General features: G+C 37.6%; 3 protein-coding genes and 1 pseudogene across 3 annotated transcripts; 2 read left to right on the plus strand and 2 right to left on the minus strand.

Moving 5' to 3' along the window:
• The first annotated feature begins 6116 nt into the window (after nucleotides 1–6116).
• Nucleotides 6117–10152, plus strand: LOC113320171 (H/ACA ribonucleoprotein complex non-core subunit NAF1-like). The gene is made up of 5 exons (XM_026568108.1): nucleotides 6117–6559; nucleotides 6983–7734; nucleotides 7957–8034; nucleotides 8318–9615; nucleotides 9827–10152. The coding sequence occupies exons 2-4, from the start codon at nucleotides 7648–7650 to the stop codon at nucleotides 9392–9394; spliced, it is 1242 nt and encodes a 413-aa protein (XP_026423893.1). The 5' UTR covers nucleotides 6117–6559; nucleotides 6983–7647; the 3' UTR covers nucleotides 9395–9615; nucleotides 9827–10152.
• A 664-nt stretch (nucleotides 10153–10816) lies between these two features.
• On the plus strand, nucleotides 10817–12082 carry LOC113321333. Its single transcript, XM_026569226.1, has 2 exons — nucleotides 10817–11624; nucleotides 11717–12082. Exons 1-2 carry the CDS (start codon nucleotides 10876–10878, stop codon nucleotides 11913–11915), a joined length of 948 nt encoding a protein of 315 aa, XP_026425011.1. The 5' UTR covers nucleotides 10817–10875; the 3' UTR covers nucleotides 11916–12082.
• A 465-nt stretch (nucleotides 12083–12547) lies between these two features.
• On the minus strand, nucleotides 12548–13993 carry LOC113320729 (BTB/POZ domain-containing protein At4g30940-like). Its single transcript, XM_026568621.1, has one exon. The coding sequence runs from the start codon at nucleotides 13796–13798 to the stop codon at nucleotides 12683–12685; it is 1116 nt and encodes a 371-aa protein (XP_026424406.1). The 5' UTR covers nucleotides 13799–13993; the 3' UTR covers nucleotides 12548–12682.
• A 2130-nt stretch (nucleotides 13994–16123) lies between these two features.
• On the minus strand, nucleotides 16124–16692 carry LOC113321095 (annotated as a pseudogene).
• Between the last annotated feature and the right edge of the window lie 7364 nt (nucleotides 16693–24056).

Here is a 24056-nt window from a genome sequence, read left to right on the forward strand (position 1 = left end):
ACATTGATACCTTTTACTCTCATCTTTTAACCTTTGATAGGAGGATAGAGCAACAGTTAGACTTGTTGCATACATCGTTAGCCAATGTGACTATGTCTACTAAAACAACATCTGGTAATAGGCAGGACCAAAGGAGATATAATGGTCAAGGTTCTCAGTATCAGCAAAACACAAATCAGTCTTTCAGGAGAAAAAACAACAATAATTCTTACCAACACAATAACTAGAAGCAACCACAGAATGATAACAACACAGGGCCGAAGTGCCAGATTTGCAAAAATAGGAATCATCTTGCAGATAAATGTTGGTTTTGTTATGACAAACCTAACACCAATCAGCAGCGCCAACCAGCTGCTTACATAGCTCTATCAGGAGGACACCTAGACGCCCAATGGGTTACATACACAGGAGCTACACATCATCTGACATCAGACATGATAAATTTAACTATTCCTCATGAGTATGATGGCACTGAACAAGTGCAAGTGGGTAATGGTAATTCCTTGAATATTGCTCATATTGGTAACAGTTCTTTTACAAAAAATTCCAGATATTGCTTGAATAATGTTTATCATGTACCTGAGATCAAGTGTAATTTGCCGTTAGTGTCTCAATTCTGTAAAGACAATGCAGTTTTCTTTGAATTTCACACATCCTTTGTTGTTGTGAAGGACAAGCACACGGGGCTGCCACTGCTGAGAGGACTTGAAAGGAATGGACTGTACGTTTTTGATGGAGTTATTGTGCTAGATCATCCAATAAATCCACAGGCACATGTTGCTTCTAGTTTACCACTGTGGCACCAACGCTTAGGTCATCCCATGTTGCGGAAAGTCTCTAGAATCTGTCGTCAATTTTCCCTTCCTGTTACAAATAAAAACCTTGATTATTGTCACTCTTGCCACATCAGTAAGAGCAAGAAGTTGTCTTTCTATCTTAGTAATACTGTTTATGACAAGCCTTTAAGCTTGGTTTTTTCTGATATTTGGGTCTCACCACATTTGTCAGGAAATGGTTTTCGTTATTACCTTTTGATAATGGATGTCTTTTCACATTATACTTGGGTATTTCCTCTTGTGCAAAGGTCAGATGCTCTAAAAATTTTCATTCTATTTCACAAACAGGTTGAAAATCTAATAGATCATAAAATCAAAGTTTTTCAGTCGGATAATGCCTTAGAGTTTAAGAAGTTCACATCTTATCTCAATGAAACAGGTATACAACATAAATTCTCATGTCCACACACATCACCTCAAAATGGCCTGGCAGAACGTAGAATTCGTCATGTAACCGAGTCTGGTTTAGCTCTTTTGTTTCATGCTAACATGCCATGCTCCTTCTGGGATGATGCCTTTACAACAACCTGTTATTTGATCAACAGGCTTCTAAAGTCCAACACAGAATCCAAAACTCCAATAAAACTTCTTTTTCAGAAATCTCCAGATTACTCCTTCATACGAGTTTTCGGTTGTCTAGCTTATCCCTGCCTTAGGACGTATAATGCAAATAAACTTGAACCTGGATCTCTACCATGTGTCTTCATAGGATACAGTAGTACACACAAGAGTTATATGTGTTTGCACCAAGAAACCAACATGCTACATATATCGCGTCATGTTCGGTTTGAAGAGCATTCATTCCCATTCCAGTCTTCTCGGCAGCAACAAGCTCCATTGTCTTGTTCAGGTAATGTACCATCAAGTACAAGTGTTTTACTTTCTCCTCCTTTTATACAATGTAACTCACAAGTACATCAGGAAGCTGCTCAATTAGCTCAAAGAGATAATGTACCATCACAGGCTGCATCATATGCTCCAGATTCTACAGATCTCAGTGGCTCTCCTGCACCAATGATGGATGTAACAAAACCTGATTCTGCAATTGTTTCTGCATCGTCTAACACTATAGCAGGTTCAGCAGGTCTTTCTACTGAGAACCCAATTCAACCAGCAGTTGCAGTTCATCCTATGAGAACACGTGCCAAATATGGCATCGCAAAACCCACCCAGAAGCTGTGTTTAACTGCCACAAAGCATCCACTCATAGAGGAAGACTTCATGGAACCTACTTGCTATTCTATGGCCTGCAAACTTCCGAAATGAAGAAAGGCTATGGACGTTCAAATCAATGCACTAATTCGAAATGGTACATATTCATTGGTACATTATGAATAAGGAATGAATGTCGTAGGATCAAAATGGGTCTTTCGTGTTAAACAAAATCTAGATGGCAGCATAAATCAACACAAAGCACGTTTGGTTGCCAAAGGGTTCAATTAGAAAGAAGGATTTGATTTTGGTGAGACATTCAGCCCAGTAATAAAACCGTGTACTATTCGTCTTGTTTTATCTATTGTTGTAATGAACAATTGGCCATTGAAGCAATTGGACGTTGAAAATGCTTTCTTGCATGGAAACTTGGAGGAGGAGGTATATATGAAGCAGCCTACTGGGTACGTTGATCCTAACTATCCAAATCATGTCTGTAAGCTGCATAAATCGTTGTATGGACTCAAACAGGCTCTGCTGGCTTGGTTTTCGAGGTTAAGCAAGTATCTGGTTCATCTTGGTTTCACAGGTTCTATTTCTAATAGCTCATGGTTTATCCTAAAAACTCAAGACTCTATCACATACGTTCTCATATATGTAGATGACATAATTGTCACGGGTTCTAATGCCTCAAAGATTCAATAGATGATAGAGTCTCTTGGTTCAGAGTTTGCACTGAAGGATATGGGGGATTTATCTTTCTTTTTGGGTGTTGAAGTCATCAGGCATGACAACGAGCTTGTTCTCACTCAGCGAAAGTATGTAACTGATCTCTTGAAACGTACTAAAATGGATGGTGTGAAACCCGTGTCTACTCCTCTAACTGCGAACGAAAAAAATCCAAAAAGGTGGTACTGAGAGATTCAAGGATCCCTCATTTTATCGAAGTGTAGTAGGTGCGCTATAATACTTACATCTCACAAGACCTGACATCTCCATTGATGTCAACAAGGTATGCCAATATATGCATGACCCTTTTCTTGATCATTGGGAACTTGTCAAACGGATAATCAGGTATCTAAAAACAATAATGGACTATGGTCTTCATCTCGGTGCCTCTCGTGATTTCTCACTCCATGCGTATTCTGATGCTGACTGGGCTGGCAGTCTGGATGATCGTCGTTCGACGAGTGGTTATTGTATTTATTTTGGTGGAAATCTAATTTCATGGAGTGCTAGGAAGCAGAGACAGTCTCTAAGTCGAGTTCGGATGCTGAGTATCGTGGTGTGGCGATAGCAACATCTGAAATTATCTGGATTCAGTCCTTGCTTCAGGAACTCGGCATCCACATATCAACACCCATGCTCTGGTATGACAACTTAGGAGCAACATACCTTACGGCTAATCCGGTTTTCCACGCTCGAACCAAACATATAGAAATTGGTTACCATTTTGTGCGTGAGAGAGTCGCAAGGAAGCAGCTGCAAGTTCGATTCATAAGCTCAAAGGATCAGTTAGCCGATATATCTACCAAGGGCCTATCAGCACCACGGTTTCATCTTTTACGAGCCAAGTTGCACATTCGCCAGCTCACGTACAACTTGAGGGGAGGTGTTAAGCAAGCAGTTCCAAGTGATCCACAAGACAAGGAATTCAAGTCAGTCCTCCACAAGACTAGCTAACAGGACAGTTTGAAAGCGTGTAATTCGTTCTATTTAGTTAGCTACTTTATCGTCTTTGAATATCTATCTTTGTAACAACTTCAAGTATAAATAAGAAATCTATCTTTGTAATTACCTAGAACTTGCAATTTGGAAGCCCCACTCCCTAAGCCCCTTCGGCTAAAACTAACTAACTTTCAATTTTTTGGACAAGACCACTGGTATATCTGCCTAGTCTGCTGGTTGAGGAGGAACCGTGTCTGGGATTTTGCATTTTCAATATTTCCTACAATTTCCACAATCCCTAAAGCCCTTTCGGCTAAAAGTAACAAAGTTTCGATGTTTTGGACCAGACCACTAGTATGGATGTCTAGCCTGCTGGTTGAGAATTCTAGTGTTTCATTTGCTTAGAGAAAAAGAAGTCTATCGAAGATATTAACGCACTTCTGTTGTACCTCCATGAATCTAGCTGCCAATCTCTGATCCCTATGTTTAGACATGAACACCTGCGCAACGAATCTAACCATGACTACTTACCAAAATCAAAGAGAGTGAGATTATAGTTTCGGTTGACGTTTAAATGGTGCAAATTATCCTTACAAATTGAGGCTAACAACTCAGTAGCAAGAGTTAAACTGGATAATTGTACTACATTAATATAATATCTGAAATACATCACAATACCGTTTTGATTTTGAACCATGGTTTTCTAAAGCAAGAGCGAGCTCTAACCAAGAGAAGTTTATTTCATCGACCCATCATCTTGGTTAATTGACATCAGATTCCTTATGAGTGTGAATAACACAGTCTGATTTTGGATAAGCGACACATGTGAGAACATACCCCTTTTCCATCTGGCTCTCGTCTAGGAAGCATCCATCGGATTGGTCTACTGAACCTGATGTCATCTGGCCGGCGCAGGCACAGCAAGCTCCGGCCCTGCATGAGAAGGGTATATCTAATCCTGCATTCTCAGCTGAGTCGAGGATGTAAGCGTCATCAGGAGCTTCAAATTCACTCTCTGTTCCATCTGGTCCAATTAGCTTCACTTTGTATGTTGTCGTTGCAGATACCTTGAAGGATGAGGAAGCTTTAAAACCAAATGATTTTGGGGTGTTTTTTATTGAACCGAGAGAAGATGGTTTTTTAGATAACCGGGCATTGGCACTCATGCTCTGCGCTCCAGCTCTCGTGATGCAGGAAGAAGGAAGTTTGATAGTTGACATGCTTACACCTGCGGCAAAGTAAGATTGATCACTCAATTGATAACTAATTTCCTGGGATAATTCACAAGACCCTAAATCTGGAATATTACCAGCAAGAGTCCTAGACACTGTTCTTTTAGTCTGACTTATTGCTTTGATTCTCGAATCAGTATAGTTAATGTCCAACAACCAATACTCTAATCAAATATGCAAAGTTCTACCTGATAAAGTTAGAAATATCTGTTACTGTGAACTCGAGAAGTTTGGGGTCCATGTAACTACTGTAGCTTACTTGGAGTGTTGGCCAAACAACTACATAGCTAAGTTTCCTACTTTTCTATGTTTTAGAAATGCCTAAAAGTCAGTTGTAAAGGCTATAAAAGCCATGTTTCTGTAACAGTTTAGTGCAATGAAAAAAGAGAAGAAAATAGACAAAAAACAAACAAATTTGTAACAAGTGAAAAGAGAATTTCAAAGTTAGATACATGAGATCAATCTAATACTATAGAACAAGTTCAAAGTTCAGTTTCTTTCCAAATACTAAATATCCAACAGAAATGGAAAGAAACCAATAAAGCCATCCATTTCCCTTGATCGAAAAGGGCACAAGTTATGCTGGAGCACTGCCAGAAGAGGCTCCATGGCATCTTTTAGCAAAGTGTTGGAATGAAAATGTTGTTTACCAAATCAACGTACTTATTTGTTAATGTTCTTCACAATTGTGTTTAATTATATTATCAAGCGCATACTCCGAAGAAAAATAAGGTGATCGCGAAGAAAAATAAGGTGATCCCGTTAAAGATGAAATCTAGCATGGTGGCAGCTAAATGTGTGGCGGTGAAATCTAGCCTAGTAGTGGCAATATCATACAGTAAAAATTATCAAGCTAGGTTTACAAAAAGCTCCAAACCAAACATTACCGTAATCTTACTTCAATGGTGGTACCTCATGCCGTTTGTAAATGAACAAAATAAAACCTAAATTTGTAAAATGCTACATTGAACTTTTCCGATCACAACTATTGCAGTCATGCTAGATTAAAAATGCTAGCACTGATTGAAACCTAATTAAAATAGCTCCATCCATTATAACATTTAGCATGCAGTAGAGGAAATCATGACAAATTCTGCAAATAATAATAAAAACAGCGAAATCACTTTATTCTCACTAAATTTGGGTTTAGGGTTTGAGAAAATTATTATGACATTCAAGAGAACAAGAAGCTGAGATTGACAGATAGAGAGATAGAGATCATACTGTTTTCTATTTCTTCTTTCTGCGGAGAATCCGAGAGGGAGAATGATGAAGACAGCGAGAGTGTGTATCAGAGAATCGGATTCAGAGCGCAGTGTAAATGCCTCCAGAGAACGAGTATTAGGTTGACTCTTTTAAGGTCTGGTTAATAGGCGGAGGATTTTCTCCAAATGACTAGCTAGAATTGCCAAGTGCCTCCTCCGCTGGTACATTATGGTGGGATACGGGATACCCACCACTTTGTGTATTGTGGTGAGGGTTATCCAGAAGCTGGGTGCCAAAATAGATCTTCCTAGTGGAAATAGAAGGTTAATAAAGTCATTATAGGTGTCGTCTACATTAATCAGCATTTACAGGGTTTTACTGGGTTTTTTTTTTTCAGTTTCTTCTCTACTAACCAGTTCTTTGAAGAAGCTCTGTGCTGCGGAGTTTATCTAATCGTCGATTCAGGTTAGGGATTATATTTTTACATCTTCAATTATCATCATGAATGTTTGAAGATATCGTCATCATGTTTCTAATCCTTTTGTATGTTTTGTAATTTTCTGAATGTTTTTTTTTATAATTTAGTGAATCTAGTTTGTTTTTTTGAAACAGTGAAAGAGATTGTATGTTTTGGTAATCTGTGTGCTAACAACATCATGTTATTCTTTGTTGATTCGTTTGAATTCAATTTGTGTTACTAGTTATGTTGGAATTCCATTTGATTGTTTTTGAATGATTTGGTTAGGGTTTGTAAGGTTAGTACCATGTTTAATGAGATATCATTTTGACAATCCGAGTGTGATTGTATCTTGTTATTGTGTTCTTCTGTCAATGTGATTGATTTCAATTTCTGTCGATTTTATGACATGATCTATTTTTTTTTATCAGGATATGGTTGGATTTTCTCACACCATTGACCACCTCAAACCTTACAAGAACATCAAACAAGAGGAAGAACTTCTTCTTCCCGACCCTGATTTCCTTCAATATTCAATACCACTGGTTAACTCTTCTATCCCTGATTTTGATTTCATAGACGAGTGGCTGAAAGAGACTGATTCTATGGATACTGAAGTTTCGCTTAAACAAATTGAAGTAAAATCTGAGCAAACTGAGCTTTTAGGTTCTTTGGAGATCCCTTTAGTTCAAGAAACTTGTAAAGGATCAATTGGTGTTGATTCTTCTATTGAGATAGCATTGGATAAAGTTAATCTAGTTGCAACCTCTGAGAGTTCTGATGTTGTCGATATGAACAGTGAGGCTGTTGTTACTTCTGGAAGTGGGAATTGTTTGCTTGAAAAGAATTTGATGGTGAGTGGAGGAGGAGGAGGAGGAGGGAATAACGTTTTTTTGGGTGATGATCTGACAACTTCACATGATAATGACGGTGAAGGTGATAAAGAGATTAATGAGATGGTAAAAGATAGCAAAGATGGTGATGATAGTAGTGTGAGTCTGAGGACGAGGATGATGATGAGGACGAAGATGATGATGATGAGTCTGAGGATGGGTCATCTTCCCGTAGTGAATTAAGTGATGAAGAGGAAGAGGAGATGGGTGATGTTGAAGAAGGGGAAAGTGAGGAGGACGAGGACGGGTTCTCAGTTAAAGGACCTATGAAGTCCAAGAATGAGGTTCAGGTATATTTTTGTATCTGCCTTAGTTTTTATTCTCTACTTTTGTTAACCTTGATCTAGGTATAGATTGCTAATTGAAGTCATATACCACCTGAAGGCTTTATGATTTCATTGTGTTCTCTAATCATGTTACTATACTAGTTCCATTGCAATGTGGTGCTGCATCCGCAGTTAGGTGTAACTGCTCATATTTGTATTCCTACTAATTACATATTGGTGTTGCAGGATCTTCCTCCAGTTCCGAAAGTGGATGTCACTCTAGAATCACATCACCAGACATTACCTGTGGGAGCTGTATTGACTGTAAGTTTGTATAAATGTATTGTATGCATCCCATTCTACGATATCCTTCTAAATGTTTCAACTAGATTATTTATGTTAGTGCATGAAAGATTGACTAAATATTTCACTAGAAATCAGCTTAGGTAAAGTATCCTAGTTCTGATTAAAAAAAAAAGTATCCTAGTTGGTAAGCACGTGACCAATTTAACTTATGACAGGAGTTCGATCCTATTTATGTAAGAAGGCTGAACTTATTTTAAATAGTTTTACTAGGATGACGATGTTTTTGCTTGCAAATTTTCAGATTATGGATGCTAAAGTTATTGTCCAAGGGGTAGAGCAGCACAATCCTCTGAATGAAGGCTCTATTCTTTGGATAACAGAAAACAGATCAGTGCTTGGGTTGGTAAATGAAATTTTCGGGCCTGTTAAGAACCCGTACTACGTTGTTAGATACAATTCAAAAGAGGAAGTCCCTGCTGGAATTTCTGTACGTACCCTAGTCTCCTTTGTTGTGGAGTTTGCTGATCATGTCCTCAATGACAAAAATATTTACAAGAAGGGGTATGATGTGTCTGGTGAGAACGATGAGGAGTTGACTGATGAGGCTGAATTTTCGGATGATGAAAAGGAAGCTGAGTACAAGAAAATGCAAAGAATGGCAAAGAGGGGTCCTTCAGATGATAAGAAGCATTGGAAGCGAGACTTTGTTGATAAGAAGAAGTTTCAGCAGAAGCCTAGAAATGTGAACAACAATCAAATTTCATTCCCACCTTCAAGTGTTCCTCCTCACCAGATCCATGGTGGTTCCAGTAGTTCTTCATCCCCTTTTGGAACAGGAATGGCAAATAATTTTAGGCCTCCTTTTGGCCCATCTACCTCACACGTCCCACATGCTTACAGTGGTCCTTCTCCACAGCAGCATCCACCGCCTTCCAACATGGGTCCTGCACCACAGCAGCATCCACGGCCTTCCAACATGGGTCCTGCACCACAACAGCATCCACTGCCTTCCAACATGGGTGTCACACAACAACAGCATCCACTGCCTTCCAACATGGTTTGGCCACATGGGCCGCCGTATCAGCAGAACGCCGCTTTCCCCATGAATGCAATGCCATTTGTCCCATATCAACAACCTCAGCCGTCCTATCATCCACAAATGTTTACAGGATTCTCAAGTGGCCCCCCAATGCCACAGCATTTCAATCCTAGTCAACCGCCAATATTTGGTCCAATGCCATATGGGCCATCAAATATCCTGCCAGGAATGCCACCAGTTATGCCTGTGTTCATGGGGCAACCTGGATTTGACCAGGGAGCTATTCAGATGGGTTTTCAGGGTTTCCCTCCACGCCCACACATGAGCCCTGGAGAGTAAGGAGTTCCATCCCAGGGATCACTCAATCAAACTCATATAAATGTGGGAGAGCAAGGCGTTCAGTCTCAAGGATCGGAACCATTACATGAGCAGAACAATGGAGTGCGATCATCTTCAACACAAGGCAATTATTCAGCTCAGAATAGGGTTAATAATCGGGGAGCAGCACGTGGAAGAAGGCCATACCGGCGAGGTGGTTGGAGGGGTCGGCATTAAATGAGGTATTGTCTTCTCATTTCAGAATTAGAGTGCTCTATAACCTGCATCACGTGCATTTGTATTAGCAATTTTAAATTTCAAAAAAACGTATGTCTAAGATAGGGCTTTTTGTATTTGTTAATGTTTTATCAGTGTTATCTTTCATTTACAGACTTGTGCCTTCTGAAGACCCAAAACATTAATTGAAAGTAATGTAACTTGTTGGTGTTGCAGGCATGCTTCTGAAAGTATTAAACTGGCTTGTAAATATTACTTCCATGGGTACTGTTTTATTGGCTTTTATTTCCTGTCAAGGTTGCCTATCGGGGTGAAAAGGCTAGCACAAGCTGGGGCCTGAGCCAGTACCCGGGACTCAGTCCGCATCTTTAAACCCCAAATGTTGATCTTGGATTCTTGGAAACTTGAAGCATGGAGTGTTCAGAGGGTGAGGGGAGACAGAGAAACCTATGTAACTCTAATTTTCCTGTATGTCAAAATTTACCAACCCATAATCTGTAAAATAATATATCACCGGATGTATATATCTTATGATTTCAGTTTGAAGACTTGCTTTATTCATTCCTTTACTGGAAACCTCGTGCTCGGCGAAGCTAGATGCTAGATTGAGCGGAAGCAAAGTGCCTTGAAAATCTTTAGGCTTGGAAGCCAGGGTAGCTGGCTTGTATACGTCAAAAAAATCGCAACATGAAACTTGTACTGAGCAAAACACCATCTTAATACAGTTCCTCTCACAAATTTTCTCCCAACTGGTGAGCAATTATTGATTTTGACTTATGGGCAGTCATACAAAATGTGACTTCTAATGGGAAGTCATATTCATGTCCCGACCGGCCGGCCGGCGAACAAAGATGGCAAGGTTAGTCGGTCGATATAGGTGGGTTGGTAATTTCAGCCGTTGGATCGAACATTTAATTTATTTTACTCGAATAGTTATGAATTTAGGATCATTTTCATTTGCAATTAAAAAAACAGTGACGAAAAAAAAAAAACTTAAATATCTCGCGCCTCTTTTAAACGGCCTGAAAACTCAACCGTCATGTCCGAAACAGAGATGACACAAAATATTAAAATCACACCTCTTCGTTACCAAAAGACAGCCGAGAACAGTCACAATTCGTCTAATAAATATTCCCGAATCCCCCATTTGTTTTTGCATCCATAACAATTTCTTCTTCTTCATTATGGCATATCGTAATGATAATGAGCAAGTAACAATCGAAGAACTACGGTCCTTCCACAGGATCGATAGGGATATCTACAGAATGCTAGCAATTAACTTGGGGAAAGATCCTTTGCTCTCCATGGCAGTTATTGCTCTATGGATATTCATGGAGGAACTCGGTTACCCTAGCGTCATCCTTGAATTGCTTATATACCAAAACCATCTTTTAACAAGTTGGGCATTCGATGAAGCGGTATATTCAGTTTATTATATCATTACCAGTACGCCTCCTCCTGCTTTGCACTATGCTACAACAACAGATATGCCTACAACTTTGAGATTGTTACAAGATTATGGGTCTCGAATGTACATTTCAAAGAATTCACTGTTTGAACATGCAGAAAGCGGGTACATTTCTCTGAAACAAACAATAGGAACAGTTTGCTACAGATTGTTTGCAGATATATTCCGAGAAGCGACGCAGAGGAATCTTAATCTGGGTTATGGTGGTGATGGGATTTATGGAGATGCGAACACTCATGATCAGGAAGAAACTGGTAATGTTGTTGAACCGGAACAGGTGGAGCCAAACAGTGTAGTGTTTGGAAACGGCATTCCTCCTGCTCCTCTGCGTGGTGATACTGTTGAATTCAAGAAACTCGAAGTGGGTTCATCTTCTGGTACTAAACAGTGTGAGAATATTTCTGAGATCGGCGAAACCTCAACACTGCCTACAATTGAGGAACAACAAGTAGTACAAGTTCTTCCGCCAGATGAACGAACTATGTTCATTACGTTCTCTAGAGGATTTCCCATTTCCGAAGGCCAACTTCGTGAATTCTTTGTCAGGTGATAATAGTTATCTAATGTATTTTTTTGTTTTTTTTAGTTAGAATTTTGAGTGTGAAGGTTTACTTATTGATGATCACTATGAATTGCAGGACATATGGCGATTGTATTGAAAGTATCTACATGCAGGAGATCAAGCCCCCGCAACGACAATCGATGTTTGCCAAGATTGTGTTTTATGCAAGCGAAACAATTGATCACATCCTAGCAGGCGAAACTAAAGTTCGGTTTTTTATTAATGGTCGTCACATCCAGGCCAGAAGGTTCGAAGCCAGGGAAGGTAGTCGTTGAGTGAATCATGGCATGCTCATAGGCAACATGTACGTGCGCCATGGATGAGTTTTCTAATTATTTTCCAGTTCCATGAAACTGCTGGGATGAGCTTTTTATTTAAAGACTCCATCTAATAAAATTGGTCATTGTAAACGTTATTTATTAATTTCAATGATTTCTCCATATAAACTGCAAGTTAATTCTTATATCCATTGCGTATTGCGCGTTTACAAATGTTTTGAGCCACAACTGTATTTAATTAATTTTCCCTGGGCAACAACAGCCATCTCATGGCGGTTGAATTATCATATGAGACGTGACTTGGGAAATAGATAAAATTAGCCACATTGATCCCAAGATGTAGAAGATATATATGAAGAGGGTTGGACCAAACAAACTCCATAAAAATTCAGCATACTCAGCGGCTGATTTTGTTTGTTGCCACAAACAATTTTTTCAATCGAGAACAGGAGTTCACAGTAGAACCAGCCATTTACCCAGAGAAGTATAAAAATTAAATGTTAAAACAGATTTTAGAAGTAAAAAAGTTCAAATAGAAAAAGCTAACAAGTTCATTTCTCCATTTTAGAGCCCCTGGAAGTAAAAAAAAAAAAACGAAAAAGAAACTCGACATAATATTTGACCAGACGTGCAGGTTGATTTTAATTTGGCCCGTTCAGACCAGGCTTGTCTGTAACCATTGGCTTGATACCGCATCAACCTACATATCAGTCCAGTGCAAAACTAATGATTCCTCCACGCGAAGTGCAGAGTGTTTTATGTCATTACCCAGCCCGATTCGGAGGAACTGGAGTCTCCCACACATCGAACACATTTTCCTCACTATGAAGAGCGAAAAGCCGATCACCACCAATTGAGAAATCGCGAATTGCACCACCATTGCAACTTCTTCCGATACTAGATGTCAAAAACCAGTCTGGACCACAGAACATAGAGACACGGTCATTTATGCAAGAAAAAAGTTGTCCTCCATGTAATGCTAATTTAGGATAACTAGGTTCAACTGCTTTAGGTTGCCTGCTCTCTGAATTCCATCTAATGCTACTATCCGTACCATTATTTCCATCTAAGCATTGAATCCTATTAGCATCACAGAGAGGCTCATATACTGTTCTATCGAAAAAACCAGTTTGTTTTCCAGTAACTTGATCCCAAACTCCAATTCCGTTAACACCAGTTCCACTACATGCGGCAAATACCTTACCATCAGAGTTGCAACATAAAGCTCCAGCAGTGAAACTCTTCACCTGATTTTCATGGTTTAGCTGAAATGTATGCTTTAAATCACCTCTTGACGAACTAAAAAGACCAATACCAGAGTCTTCTCGTCCAGACCTTTTGCAAGCACTAAGAACAACAATCTCTAAATCGATCCAGCAAATATCATTAACTTTTTCATAGTTGAGATTTATTGTTGGATATTCTTCGAGCATCCAATCATATAGACGGACAATTCTGTCATGAGCAACAGCACAGCCTCCATCAGGACTTGCTCTAATTGCAGTACAATTGCCAAACTCTTGACCCTTAACCGAGCTCGTTAGCTTTAACCTGTTACCATCGAATTCGCAAAACCTTGCAGTTCTAACATTATCTATCAGACCATAATAGAGAGCTTCCCTGTAGAATAATTTGTCAGGTATGTGAGGAGGGACATAAAGCTCACCTGTTCTAAGAAGATTAAGAAGAACGGAAAAATATTCCGGGTCTCGATCGATAAAGTACTCTTCATTAACTTCTCTTGGTCGGAAGTTCCATTCATCATCAAACATAGCTCCAAACATGGAGCTTCCCTCTGCTGCACTTGCGAGAGTTGTAGCAGTTGTTTCAAAGATTTTTCCTCCAACATTGAACCTAACCTTGTCAGTTTGCATTCCCATGTTTCTACTTGGTGTTTTCAATATTCGATCTTACTTGCAGAAAGTTTAGATGAATATTCTAGAGAAAATCTAAATAAGGGTATCGGGGGATCATTGATCAAGGAAAACGAAATCAAATAAGACAATAATAAAAATGGTTCGGCACTAACGCCTACATCCACTGACAGAAACCCGTAGGGTGAATGATATTTTTGATCTTCAGTGTGATTACTGAGATGATTTTACATTTACATGTTGATCCTATTTATAGAGATGATAGGATCAGTAAACACAAGATAACATCTTAACTATCTTATCTTTGACTAGGCAAATTCAGCTTACCTAAGTTTAACAACTGGCTACAAACTAGCTTATGAAGACTTTGTCTTCTTCACTATCTTCTGTTCACTCAACTTCCTTTGAATACGTCTTCTATCTTCTAATACCCCCTCAAGGTGGAATGGAGAGAATCGAAATGTTCAACTTGAAGTGTTAGCTAAGAAGATCTGCTATGCATATATGTTTATCTTCACCGTATCATCTATAAAGCTCCTCGGTCATTTAATCTTCAAACAGGTTCACTTGAATAAAAATGAAATACATCCACTGGAGCAGCAAAATGATCTTCACCAAAACTGTTGAGATATGTGGGTCTTGTAGTTGCAAACGTACTTGATTGGATATTAGTCTTTCAAGAAGGTTTAGAAGAGTAATATGGACGTGGTTTGGTGATTATTAACCAAGACAAGACATGATAGACAAATCAACACATTGAAACTAATGATGGCCGTCTAAGAAAATTAGTTTTCACAAGTGAAAAATGATAAATGAGCAGTATAGTCTTCATGCTCACAACTTGCTACTGAATTTGATAAGAGGTACAAGAGTTTATATATACCTTCGATTTAATTGTTCAGATGATAATGCCGAAAGAACAAGGCACAACCAACTAGTTAGAACTAGTATAGGATATGTCTATATTTAGAAACAACACAGATGGACACCAAAGATAATTTTGGTAAACCAAATATTAGTTGGGCTAACAAGCTGCAATTAACCCAATCAATAATCTTCCGAGATAAAGAAAATTCTGATGATTAATGGATTATGATTTAGAATCCCCTAAAAGATATGGGATAAGAGAGGTGATTAACCAGTATGGATCTCCCGAGTCATGAATTTATGAAATCCAATATTGGTATTGCCGAGATATGGCTTCGAACAATGAAGCAGAAAAATACCATGTGTAATGGGAGTACCACCATTTGTAGTACCATTTTAGAGATAGCAAGAGTAATCTTGATGAGCAGGAGTAACTCATTTGATGACTCATTGAGAGAAACACATCCGAGTGTGATCATAACTCTGATCAAGATTTGAATAATAAGATGTTGGATAAAGACCTAAAGAAGGTATATTTGGTTAGCAAAAGAAGGTCCAAGATGACCAGTAGCTCATTAGAGTACGGAAGTCGTGACATGAATCGACATGAGATTCCAAAAGATAGAAAATATCTTTGGCGGTAATGATTTGATCAGAATTGAGAAAGCCAATAGATGATGGAAATATCAAAGAATTAGAGAGCCAATAGATGATGGCAATATCAAAGAACAAAACTGAATAATGAAAGGAAGAGACACAAATCCTCATCCAAAGTTTGATACCCAATTCTGGTAACATGGAAAATGAATTTTTTTGAACTTCCCTGTGATTTAAGATACTAACTCTAAAAAATCTGGGTAGTAGAGAAAATATCAAGCACCATGTAAACATCAAAATTAAAACTAAAAAGATGCCAGTAGATGCGGAATCGATGATACCCATTAACTATGAGAAAATCATTCTGATAACAAAAAAAATATAGAAAGCGGAAGCATTTGAGCGGATCTCCCCGCTCTGATACCATAATAAATTATGGGTATCGAGGGATCATTGATCAAGGAAAACGAAATGAAATAAGACAATGATTGAAGTGGTTCGGCACTAACGCCTACATCCACTGACAGAACCCCGTAGGGTAAATGATATTTTTGATCTTCAGTGTGATTACTGAGATGATTTTACATTTACATGTTGATCCTATTTATAGAGATGATAAGATCAGTAAACACAAGATAACATCTTAACTATCTTACCTTTGACTAGGCAAATTCAGCTTACCTAAGTTTAACAACTGGCTACAAACTAGCTTATGAAGACTTTGTCTTCTTCACTGTCTTCTGTTCACTCAACTTCCTTTGAATACGTCTTCTATCTTCTAATAAATCCTTTATTTATAAGACCGGGATACAGGTTACATATATTGGAAACGCAGAGTTTCCTTTTCTCCAACACTTGCCTAATACACGGTTCCATCTCAGATCAGAAATTGGCTTTAATATGGAGTACTTCTTTTCCATTGAGGAAGCCTAGATGACTACGGATTCTATTTCATCAAATTCATCATCTCCATTAATGGAGCTCAGATTCCTTGTGAGTGTGGATAACGCAGTCTGATTTTGGGTAAGAGACACATGTAAGAACATACCCTTTTTCCATCTGGGTATCGTCTAGGAAGGATCCTTCGGATTGGTCTACTGAACCTGATGTCATCTGCCCCGCACAGGTAGAGCACGCACCAGCCCTGCATGAGAAGGGTAACTCCACTCCTGCACGCTCAGCTGAATCTAGGATGTACGCGAGTCATCAGGAGCTTCAAATTCATTCTCCGTTCCATCCGGTCCAATTAGCTTCACTTTGTATGTTGCCATAGCAGACACCTTGAAGGAGGAGGAAGCTTTAAAACCAAATGACTTTGAGATGTTCTTTACTGAACCGAGAGAAGATGGTTTTCTTGATAACCGACAGGTATTGACACTTTTGCTCTGCGCTCTACCTCTCGTGAAGCAGGAACAAGGAAGCTTCACAGTCAACATGCTTACCGCAAAGTAAGATAGAGGCAGCCGAGCAAAAAAAAAAAAGTAATATAGAGGCAAGTAACTGTATGGGGTGAAATCAAATTTACGAAATAATTTCCAAACAGTAAACGAAATAATATTACATCATGGAAACAGACGATATGGAACTCATTGGGCAGTCGCAAACTCCATACTTATTCCCTACCTCAACTTTAGAAATTGACCATGATCAATTGATCAGCATTCAATCCACTAAAATCGAGTTTAACATGCTTGATACAAACACTGGAAACCAAAAATTACTGGGCCGCAAAAATATAAGCCCATATAGTAGCTTCAAAGAAACGTTCTTTCGGGCCTTGCTATTAATAGGAAGAGCATCCACTCGAATTCTAAAATTTATTAGGGGTGAGCAACGGATGGGTGGATGCGGATTTGGTACCACCCGCGTCCAACCCGTAAAAATGACCGGTTTTAGAAATACACTCACGTCCAATCCACCATATTGCGGGCCAGATGTTCACCCGTTAAATTTCGGATTGGACCGAGTGAAATCCGCGGGTATGGATGTTTTGCTCACCCTAAAATTTAGGGGAGCTGGTCACTCCTTTTTGGAGGGGGGCCATAATTTTATTTTGGATAAGACATTAGAAATAAATTGAAGCCACTCCTGATGGCCTAATCCAAATATTTATATTAATACTCAAATTATCCTTTTTATTAAGTGTAATGATTAGTTAGCGTAATGATTAACTTGAGCAATTAGTTATTAGTGAGGTTAACTTAATAAGTTGCTTTTTTCTAGAAGAATAATTTTTGAGGGAAGAAGAAGCACTTTATGGGGAAACAAATTGAGATGGATGATTACGAGATTAGGGTTTTGGGTGCCCCGGAAAACTTCAAATTTAGATAATGCTGCTTCATTTGACCAACACTTTGGAAAAATTGAAATTTTTTTAAAAAAAATTTGTTATGTCAACAAAGTTTGGCTACAATATCTGAAGAACAGGTAGTCGAACTTACCTATGAGTATAGTTCGGCTAGTATATCTTCAAACAAGGTAGCCGAACCGATCTTTAATGGAGTTTTTGCTTTGTTCGGATGTCGAATTTTTAGGATAGGTAACCGAACTTTTAGGCCAGGGTTTACAGAGAAAAGTTCGATTCGGCTTTGAAAATAAAAATTTTCGATTTAACCAAACTTAAGAGTTGGCTATACAGAGAAAAGTTCGGTTAGGGAAAAAAATTTCGACTCAACCGAACTCTAAAGTTTGCTATACAGAGAAGAGTTCAACTATGCAAGATTTTTTGCAAGTCAACCGAATTATATTTTCCTAACCAAATTGTTCTTGGTGTTCTTCGGTTATAAAATTAGGTTTTTTCAAAAATCTCCTAACCGAACATGCGACTACAACTATTGTTTTCACCATTTTTTTATGATTAGTACTCGATCTCTTCGATCAAAAAGGAGTTAAAAGAGATAGGTTGGCATTAAATAACCTGCTCAACATACTACCAGAATGCATTACGGAGGAAGACAACATATCTCTTGTCAAAATTCCAGATATAGAGGAAATTGAAGTAGCTCTAAAGAACATGCAACCATGGAAAGCACCTGGTCCGGATGGCTTTCCACCAGGTTTTTTCAGTCTCAATGGGAAGTTGTAAAACATGATGTCATAAAAATGGTACAAAGATTTTTCGTCTCAGGTAGAATGCTAAAGAAGATGAACAGAACCAATGTTTGTTTGATACCCAAGATAAAGCTCCCACATGCTCCAAGCGACTACAGACCGATAGCCTTATGCAACTCAACATACAAATTAATCACCAAAATTATGGCTAACAGACTGAAGAAGAACCTCGACAAAATCATTTCACCCATGCAAGCTGCTTATGTTCCGGGTAGGCAGATAGGAGACAATATACTTCTGGCACAAGAGCTCATCCATTGCATGAAGAGAAAGAAAAAAAATAAGGGCTATATGGCTTTAAAACTCGACATGAGCAAGGCTTTTGATCGAGTAGAATGGACGTTTCTAAACAATGTTATGAGAAAGCTTGGTTTTAGCAACAAATGGTGTCAATTGGTTCAATAATGCATCAACACAACTGAAATACAAATACTCTTGAATGGCTCACCGTGTAAACCCTTTAAACCAACGAGAGGTATACGACAGGGTGATCCACTATCACCCTATCTATTCCTTCTTACGATGAAAGTTCTAACCAGATCTTTGGAACATGTTGAGAACTCAAAAAAATTGCAAGGAATAAAGATAGCAAGGAACACTCCACAAGTCACTCACCTTCTATTTGCAGACGATTGCTTGTTGTTTGCAAAAGCCGATATGCAGAATGTTAACACTATCTTGGATGTCATCAATAATTTCAGCAATATTTCTGGGCAGCAGGTAAACTTCCAGAAATCCGCGGTCTTCTTCTCTAAGCACATTCATTCCCGTCACTGTAGAATTTTATTGCGGAGACTCAAGATGAAAAAGATGTCTTTAGATGAGAAATATCTGGGTATTCCATTGTTCTTAAATAGGAAAAGATCCACCTCTTTCTCTGGCTTAGTAGACAAGATGAATGGAAGATTATCAAGATGGAATGGCAAGTTCATAAACCAGGTAGGCAGGTCTGTAATGGTTAAAAATGTTCTCAACACTACTTATTCTCACCATATGAGTGTGTTTAAAGTACCAGATGCAACTATAAAGGAATTGGACAAAGTTCAGCGCAGGTTCTGGTGGGGAAAAAGGATGGCAAGGGTTATCACTTTATCTCATGGCCAGCTGTTCGGAAAGATCAAGCTACGGGAGGTTTGGGTTTTCGCGATCTCTCTTGTTTCAACCAGTCACTTCTAGCAAGAACAGCTTGGCGTCTCTGCAATTAGAACGGCCAACTCTGGTCACATGCTCTGAAACAATGTTACTTCCAAAATATGAATGCGATGCATGCAAAAAAGAAGAAAAACTCGACCTGGGCATGGCAAAGTGTTTAGAACATGATGAGTTTTATTCGTCAGTTCAGTTTTTGGATGATTGGCAATGGCAGCAAGGTGTGCATATGTCATGATGTTTGGATTCCTGGCAGAATCTCACCACCAACCCCGATAATTCCAGCAGAGACAGCACATAACTATAAGTTCGTGTCAGAGTTAATTGATCAAGATACAAGATCATGGAAACAACAACTTATTCTGCAGTTGTTTAGTCAGGAAAATGCAACTATCATTCTTAATATTCGTATCCTATTGATCAAAGAGGACAGACCTATTTGGACTTTAACAAGAGATGGTTTTTTAACTGTTAAATCGGCATACAGAAAGCTTGTTGCTATCAAACACAATGGAAGCGCAGTTTATAACACAGCAGAAGCCAAATTCTGGAAACAACTCTGGAGCTTGCATACCCTACCTTAAGTGAAGCACTTCCTATGGAAGTGTCTTACTGATATTCTCCCATCTAATGAAAGAATGACAAGAGTCACATGCTATGGAGGTGGTATCTGCAAGATATGTAATCAAGGGGTGGAAACTACTCGTCATATTCTCATTGAGTATTGTTTTTCTAGAGCAGTCTGGCTTACTGTTCCAGGAGCAATGCACATCATACAAAATAATGGAAACTCTGTCGCAAACTGGATACGGAGCTGGTTCTCAGATGGGATGAAGGACCTTGTGGATGATTGGATAATAATAATGGCAAACACAGCGTGGGAAATATGGAAAGCTCGCTTCAACAACACACTTCAAGATATCAAGCCTAACCCAGTTGGAGTGATTAAATGCATACAACTACTGAGTTTGGGAACAGGGAAAACCATGAAACAAAACTGAAAGCTTCCAAATAATGCTCAACAAAACACATGTCCCCTACCTCAGTGGATATCACCAACTGCACCTCATCTATCTATATGTTGTGATGCCTCTTATAAGCTAAGTAATAATTCTCATAATTCGGGAATTGGTCTAATTGTGCGAAACCTTGCAGGCTCATACGAATACGGGAGATGTTTCTATGCAGATACATATGTAACTGCAGAACAGGTTGAGTGTGGAGGTCTTTGGATTGCTTTAACATGGGCGAAGGAGAACGGAATACAACAGACGTGTTTCGAACTAGATGCACAAACAGTTGTGGAGGAAATCAATGGCAATCTACACAAACTCTCTTGGGAGAATCAGCCACTTATCTTAGATATTAAGTTTATATTTAACAACAACCCTCTATGGTGTTGCAAGTTCATTAAAAGAAGCTGTAACAAGCCAGCTCATATATTGTCTAGGCATGCTAGGTTTTTTAAAGTTTCAAGAGTCTGACTACACAATCCACCAAGTTTTATCTCAGCTGCGATTGAGAAAGATAGAACTCTTGTAATTCACCCTCTTCATTAATAAAAGCTTCATATTCAGTATCAAAAAAAAAGGTGTAATTACAGTAGCCTAATAATGTTCTAGGACCATTAACTAATTAACTAAGACCGATTCAGTCCGATCAATTTTTATATTCATTCCGTTTTCATTTGTTTTTGCTCAATTGAATTAACCTTAGACTAGGTTATTATAAAAACGCATTATCAAAGGTGAAACTAATTATTAATATGCTTCCTCTTTATTGAAAACTAGTGTACATATAATCTGAGGCGATTTCTTACCGAATTCATTATAAGATTTTAATTCGAACCATGTTTGACACTGTAAAGTTTGTGTGTACGTTATGATATGGTTTGTGTGCTTTTGAATTAGGGAATAGTTTCTCTCAGATTATTGTTTTTGTTTTTGGATTTAATGAGATTATACTTGAAATTATGATGGGACTCTATATTTATCACCACAGTGATGCTAGAGTATTATATCTCGATATAATCATAATGTTATTATAAGCATGAATTTGCAAACCGTAAAATGTAGGTTTTGCAGTTATTGATATCATGTGATAATGGCATTATTTTAGTTGATTGGCTATCACCACAGTGATGTCAAATCACTTTTGGCCATGATCACAGTTTTTCTAATGCTTGTAATATTGTTTTTTCTTAAATATATTAGAACAGAATTTACCCATAGGAAATTGGAGTTCATGTAGTTAAGAAAACATTGACTGATATGATTGTTGACCATACATTATGAATATGAACTGATTTGAATCTTGAGGGTGTCTTGTGTCATTATGTTTCACTTTTCTGCTAATGTTGATGATAATTTCAATTATACGTATAAAATTATTGTGCTTAAGATTCTTAGGTCATAATTCTTTAGCTATCACCACAGTGATACTAGAGTGTTTTATCTTAGCAATAATAATAATTTTATTGTATCCAAGAATACACCAAGCTGTAAAGCCAAGGTTTAGTAGTTATTATGAGATTATTTTTGAGTTGTTTGGCTATCACCACAGTGATGTCAAATAATTTTTCCAGTCATAATCGTTATCATGTCAAGTGCTTATAATATTGTTTTTCTTAAATGTATTAGAATAACAATTACGCACGGGTAATTTGAGTTCACATGTTTAAGATAGCATTGAAGTGTACAATATCTGATCATATATTATGGTAATTAAATAATCGACACATGATTTTACGTTATTTCTTAAAAGTGCGTAAAAGAAAATTTACATAAATTAACTCATTATCGAGTTGAGTAACCTATTACGAATTTTTCTTATGTTGTCCAAAACTTATTGCATCCTCTATGAAATTGAGGTTTTATTTTTGATAAATTTCTCCATATTTCTGAAAATGATTTCCATTGACTATTTAACACCTTTCATATTAATTCATCATATATCCGTTATTTATCACGATCTTTAAGATTGTATCATATTTAAATGAGAGATGCATCAAAGAATTTATCTTCAACGAAATTTCATTACTGAATTATATTTATAGACTTGCTTCATGATCGATTTTGGTTTAAGAAAAAGTTTATTATGTTTGGATATTTTTCGATTATAGGGTGTTGATATTTTTTTCACCAATTTATGTATGGAATACTTTTGAATAAATGTTCGTGATTGATGTTTTAGGGCTACTCATTATTGTTTATAAGCGATTAAATTTATGATCAGATCAAGTATGTCCATATCATTGAGTGGGACTGTGCAGTATATATCACAAGAAAAGTTAGTGTGATATTTGTAATTGTACATGTTTGCTGGATAGTTTAGTTATCACCACAGTGATGCTATGCTCTTATATGGTAAGTGTTGTATATTTTGATTCCTCTTAGTTTGATTTAACGATTAGAACAATGCTGCTCACAAGTAGTTTTTCTTCACACGTTCAACAAGCATTAAGGTTATCTAAACCACCCACAGGTGACTACAATTGACATTATATTAGGTTGAACATTAGAATTATTTGAGTTTGTTAATACATGATAGGACGAGATTCTCCCACAGGTGATTCTAGTTGTGGTATTAAACAAACATAATGTTGTGTGTATGAAAAGGTAAAATATGTACTGATGTTTTTCATGTCTCGCATTGTTCCTTGATAAGGTTTTACCCACAGGAGAATCTTATTGAAAGTATGAAACTATTGTAAGCTTAATTGTCATTTATCTCTATTATAAATTTCATATTTTGTTCTTATTAATTGTTGATTATGATTATTTTGTAGACTTTTAATGGTCCATTTTTGGAAGATAAAATTGTTTGTCACCTGATGATTTTTCGCGTTACAGTGTAATCTATCAATTGCATTATGAATCTCAATCCGTGGATGTTTTCTCGAACATTCATTATTGAAACTCAAAGGCAATTATAGAGAAAGTGAAAATCATAAAGTCTGATAAAGGTGGTGAATATTGTGAAAGGTATGACAAAACAGGATAATATCCTAAATCTTTTACGTAGTATCTCCAAAAGTTTGGATTTGTTGCTCAATACACAAGGCTAAATTATCCTTGGCATAATGGTGTATAACAAAAGGCAAAATCATACTTTTATGAAAATGGTTAGAAGCATGATGAGTTATGAATAATGACCACATATCAATGAATGTATGTTCTTTCAACAACTGTGTAATTTAAATAGATTTCCGAGTAAAGCAGTTTCAAAGACACACTTTGGACTAGAATGGCTGGACACCTAGTTTAAATCACCTTTAAGTTATGGTTGTTCAGTTGGAGGTGAGGGCTTACATTCCAAAAAATGAAAATTAAATTTGGAAATTATTATTGGTTAATTCGTTTTCCTAAATAATCCAAATGGTATTGTTTAACGTTCTAACCGTAGTATGAGACTTATTGAAACCGAAAATATAAATTCTTTAATGATGGCATAATCAGTGGGATTGCATGTATATATCTGTTTAAGAAATCATGATAATGATCCCTTTATTTAAGATTTCTTCAGATATTGTGAATCTTCT

Source organism: Papaver somniferum, chromosome 11 (genome assembly GCF_003573695.1).
Source record: "Papaver somniferum cultivar HN1 chromosome 11, ASM357369v1, whole genome shotgun sequence".
Lineage (NCBI taxonomy): Eukaryota > Viridiplantae > Streptophyta > Magnoliopsida > Ranunculales > Papaveraceae > Papaver > Papaver somniferum.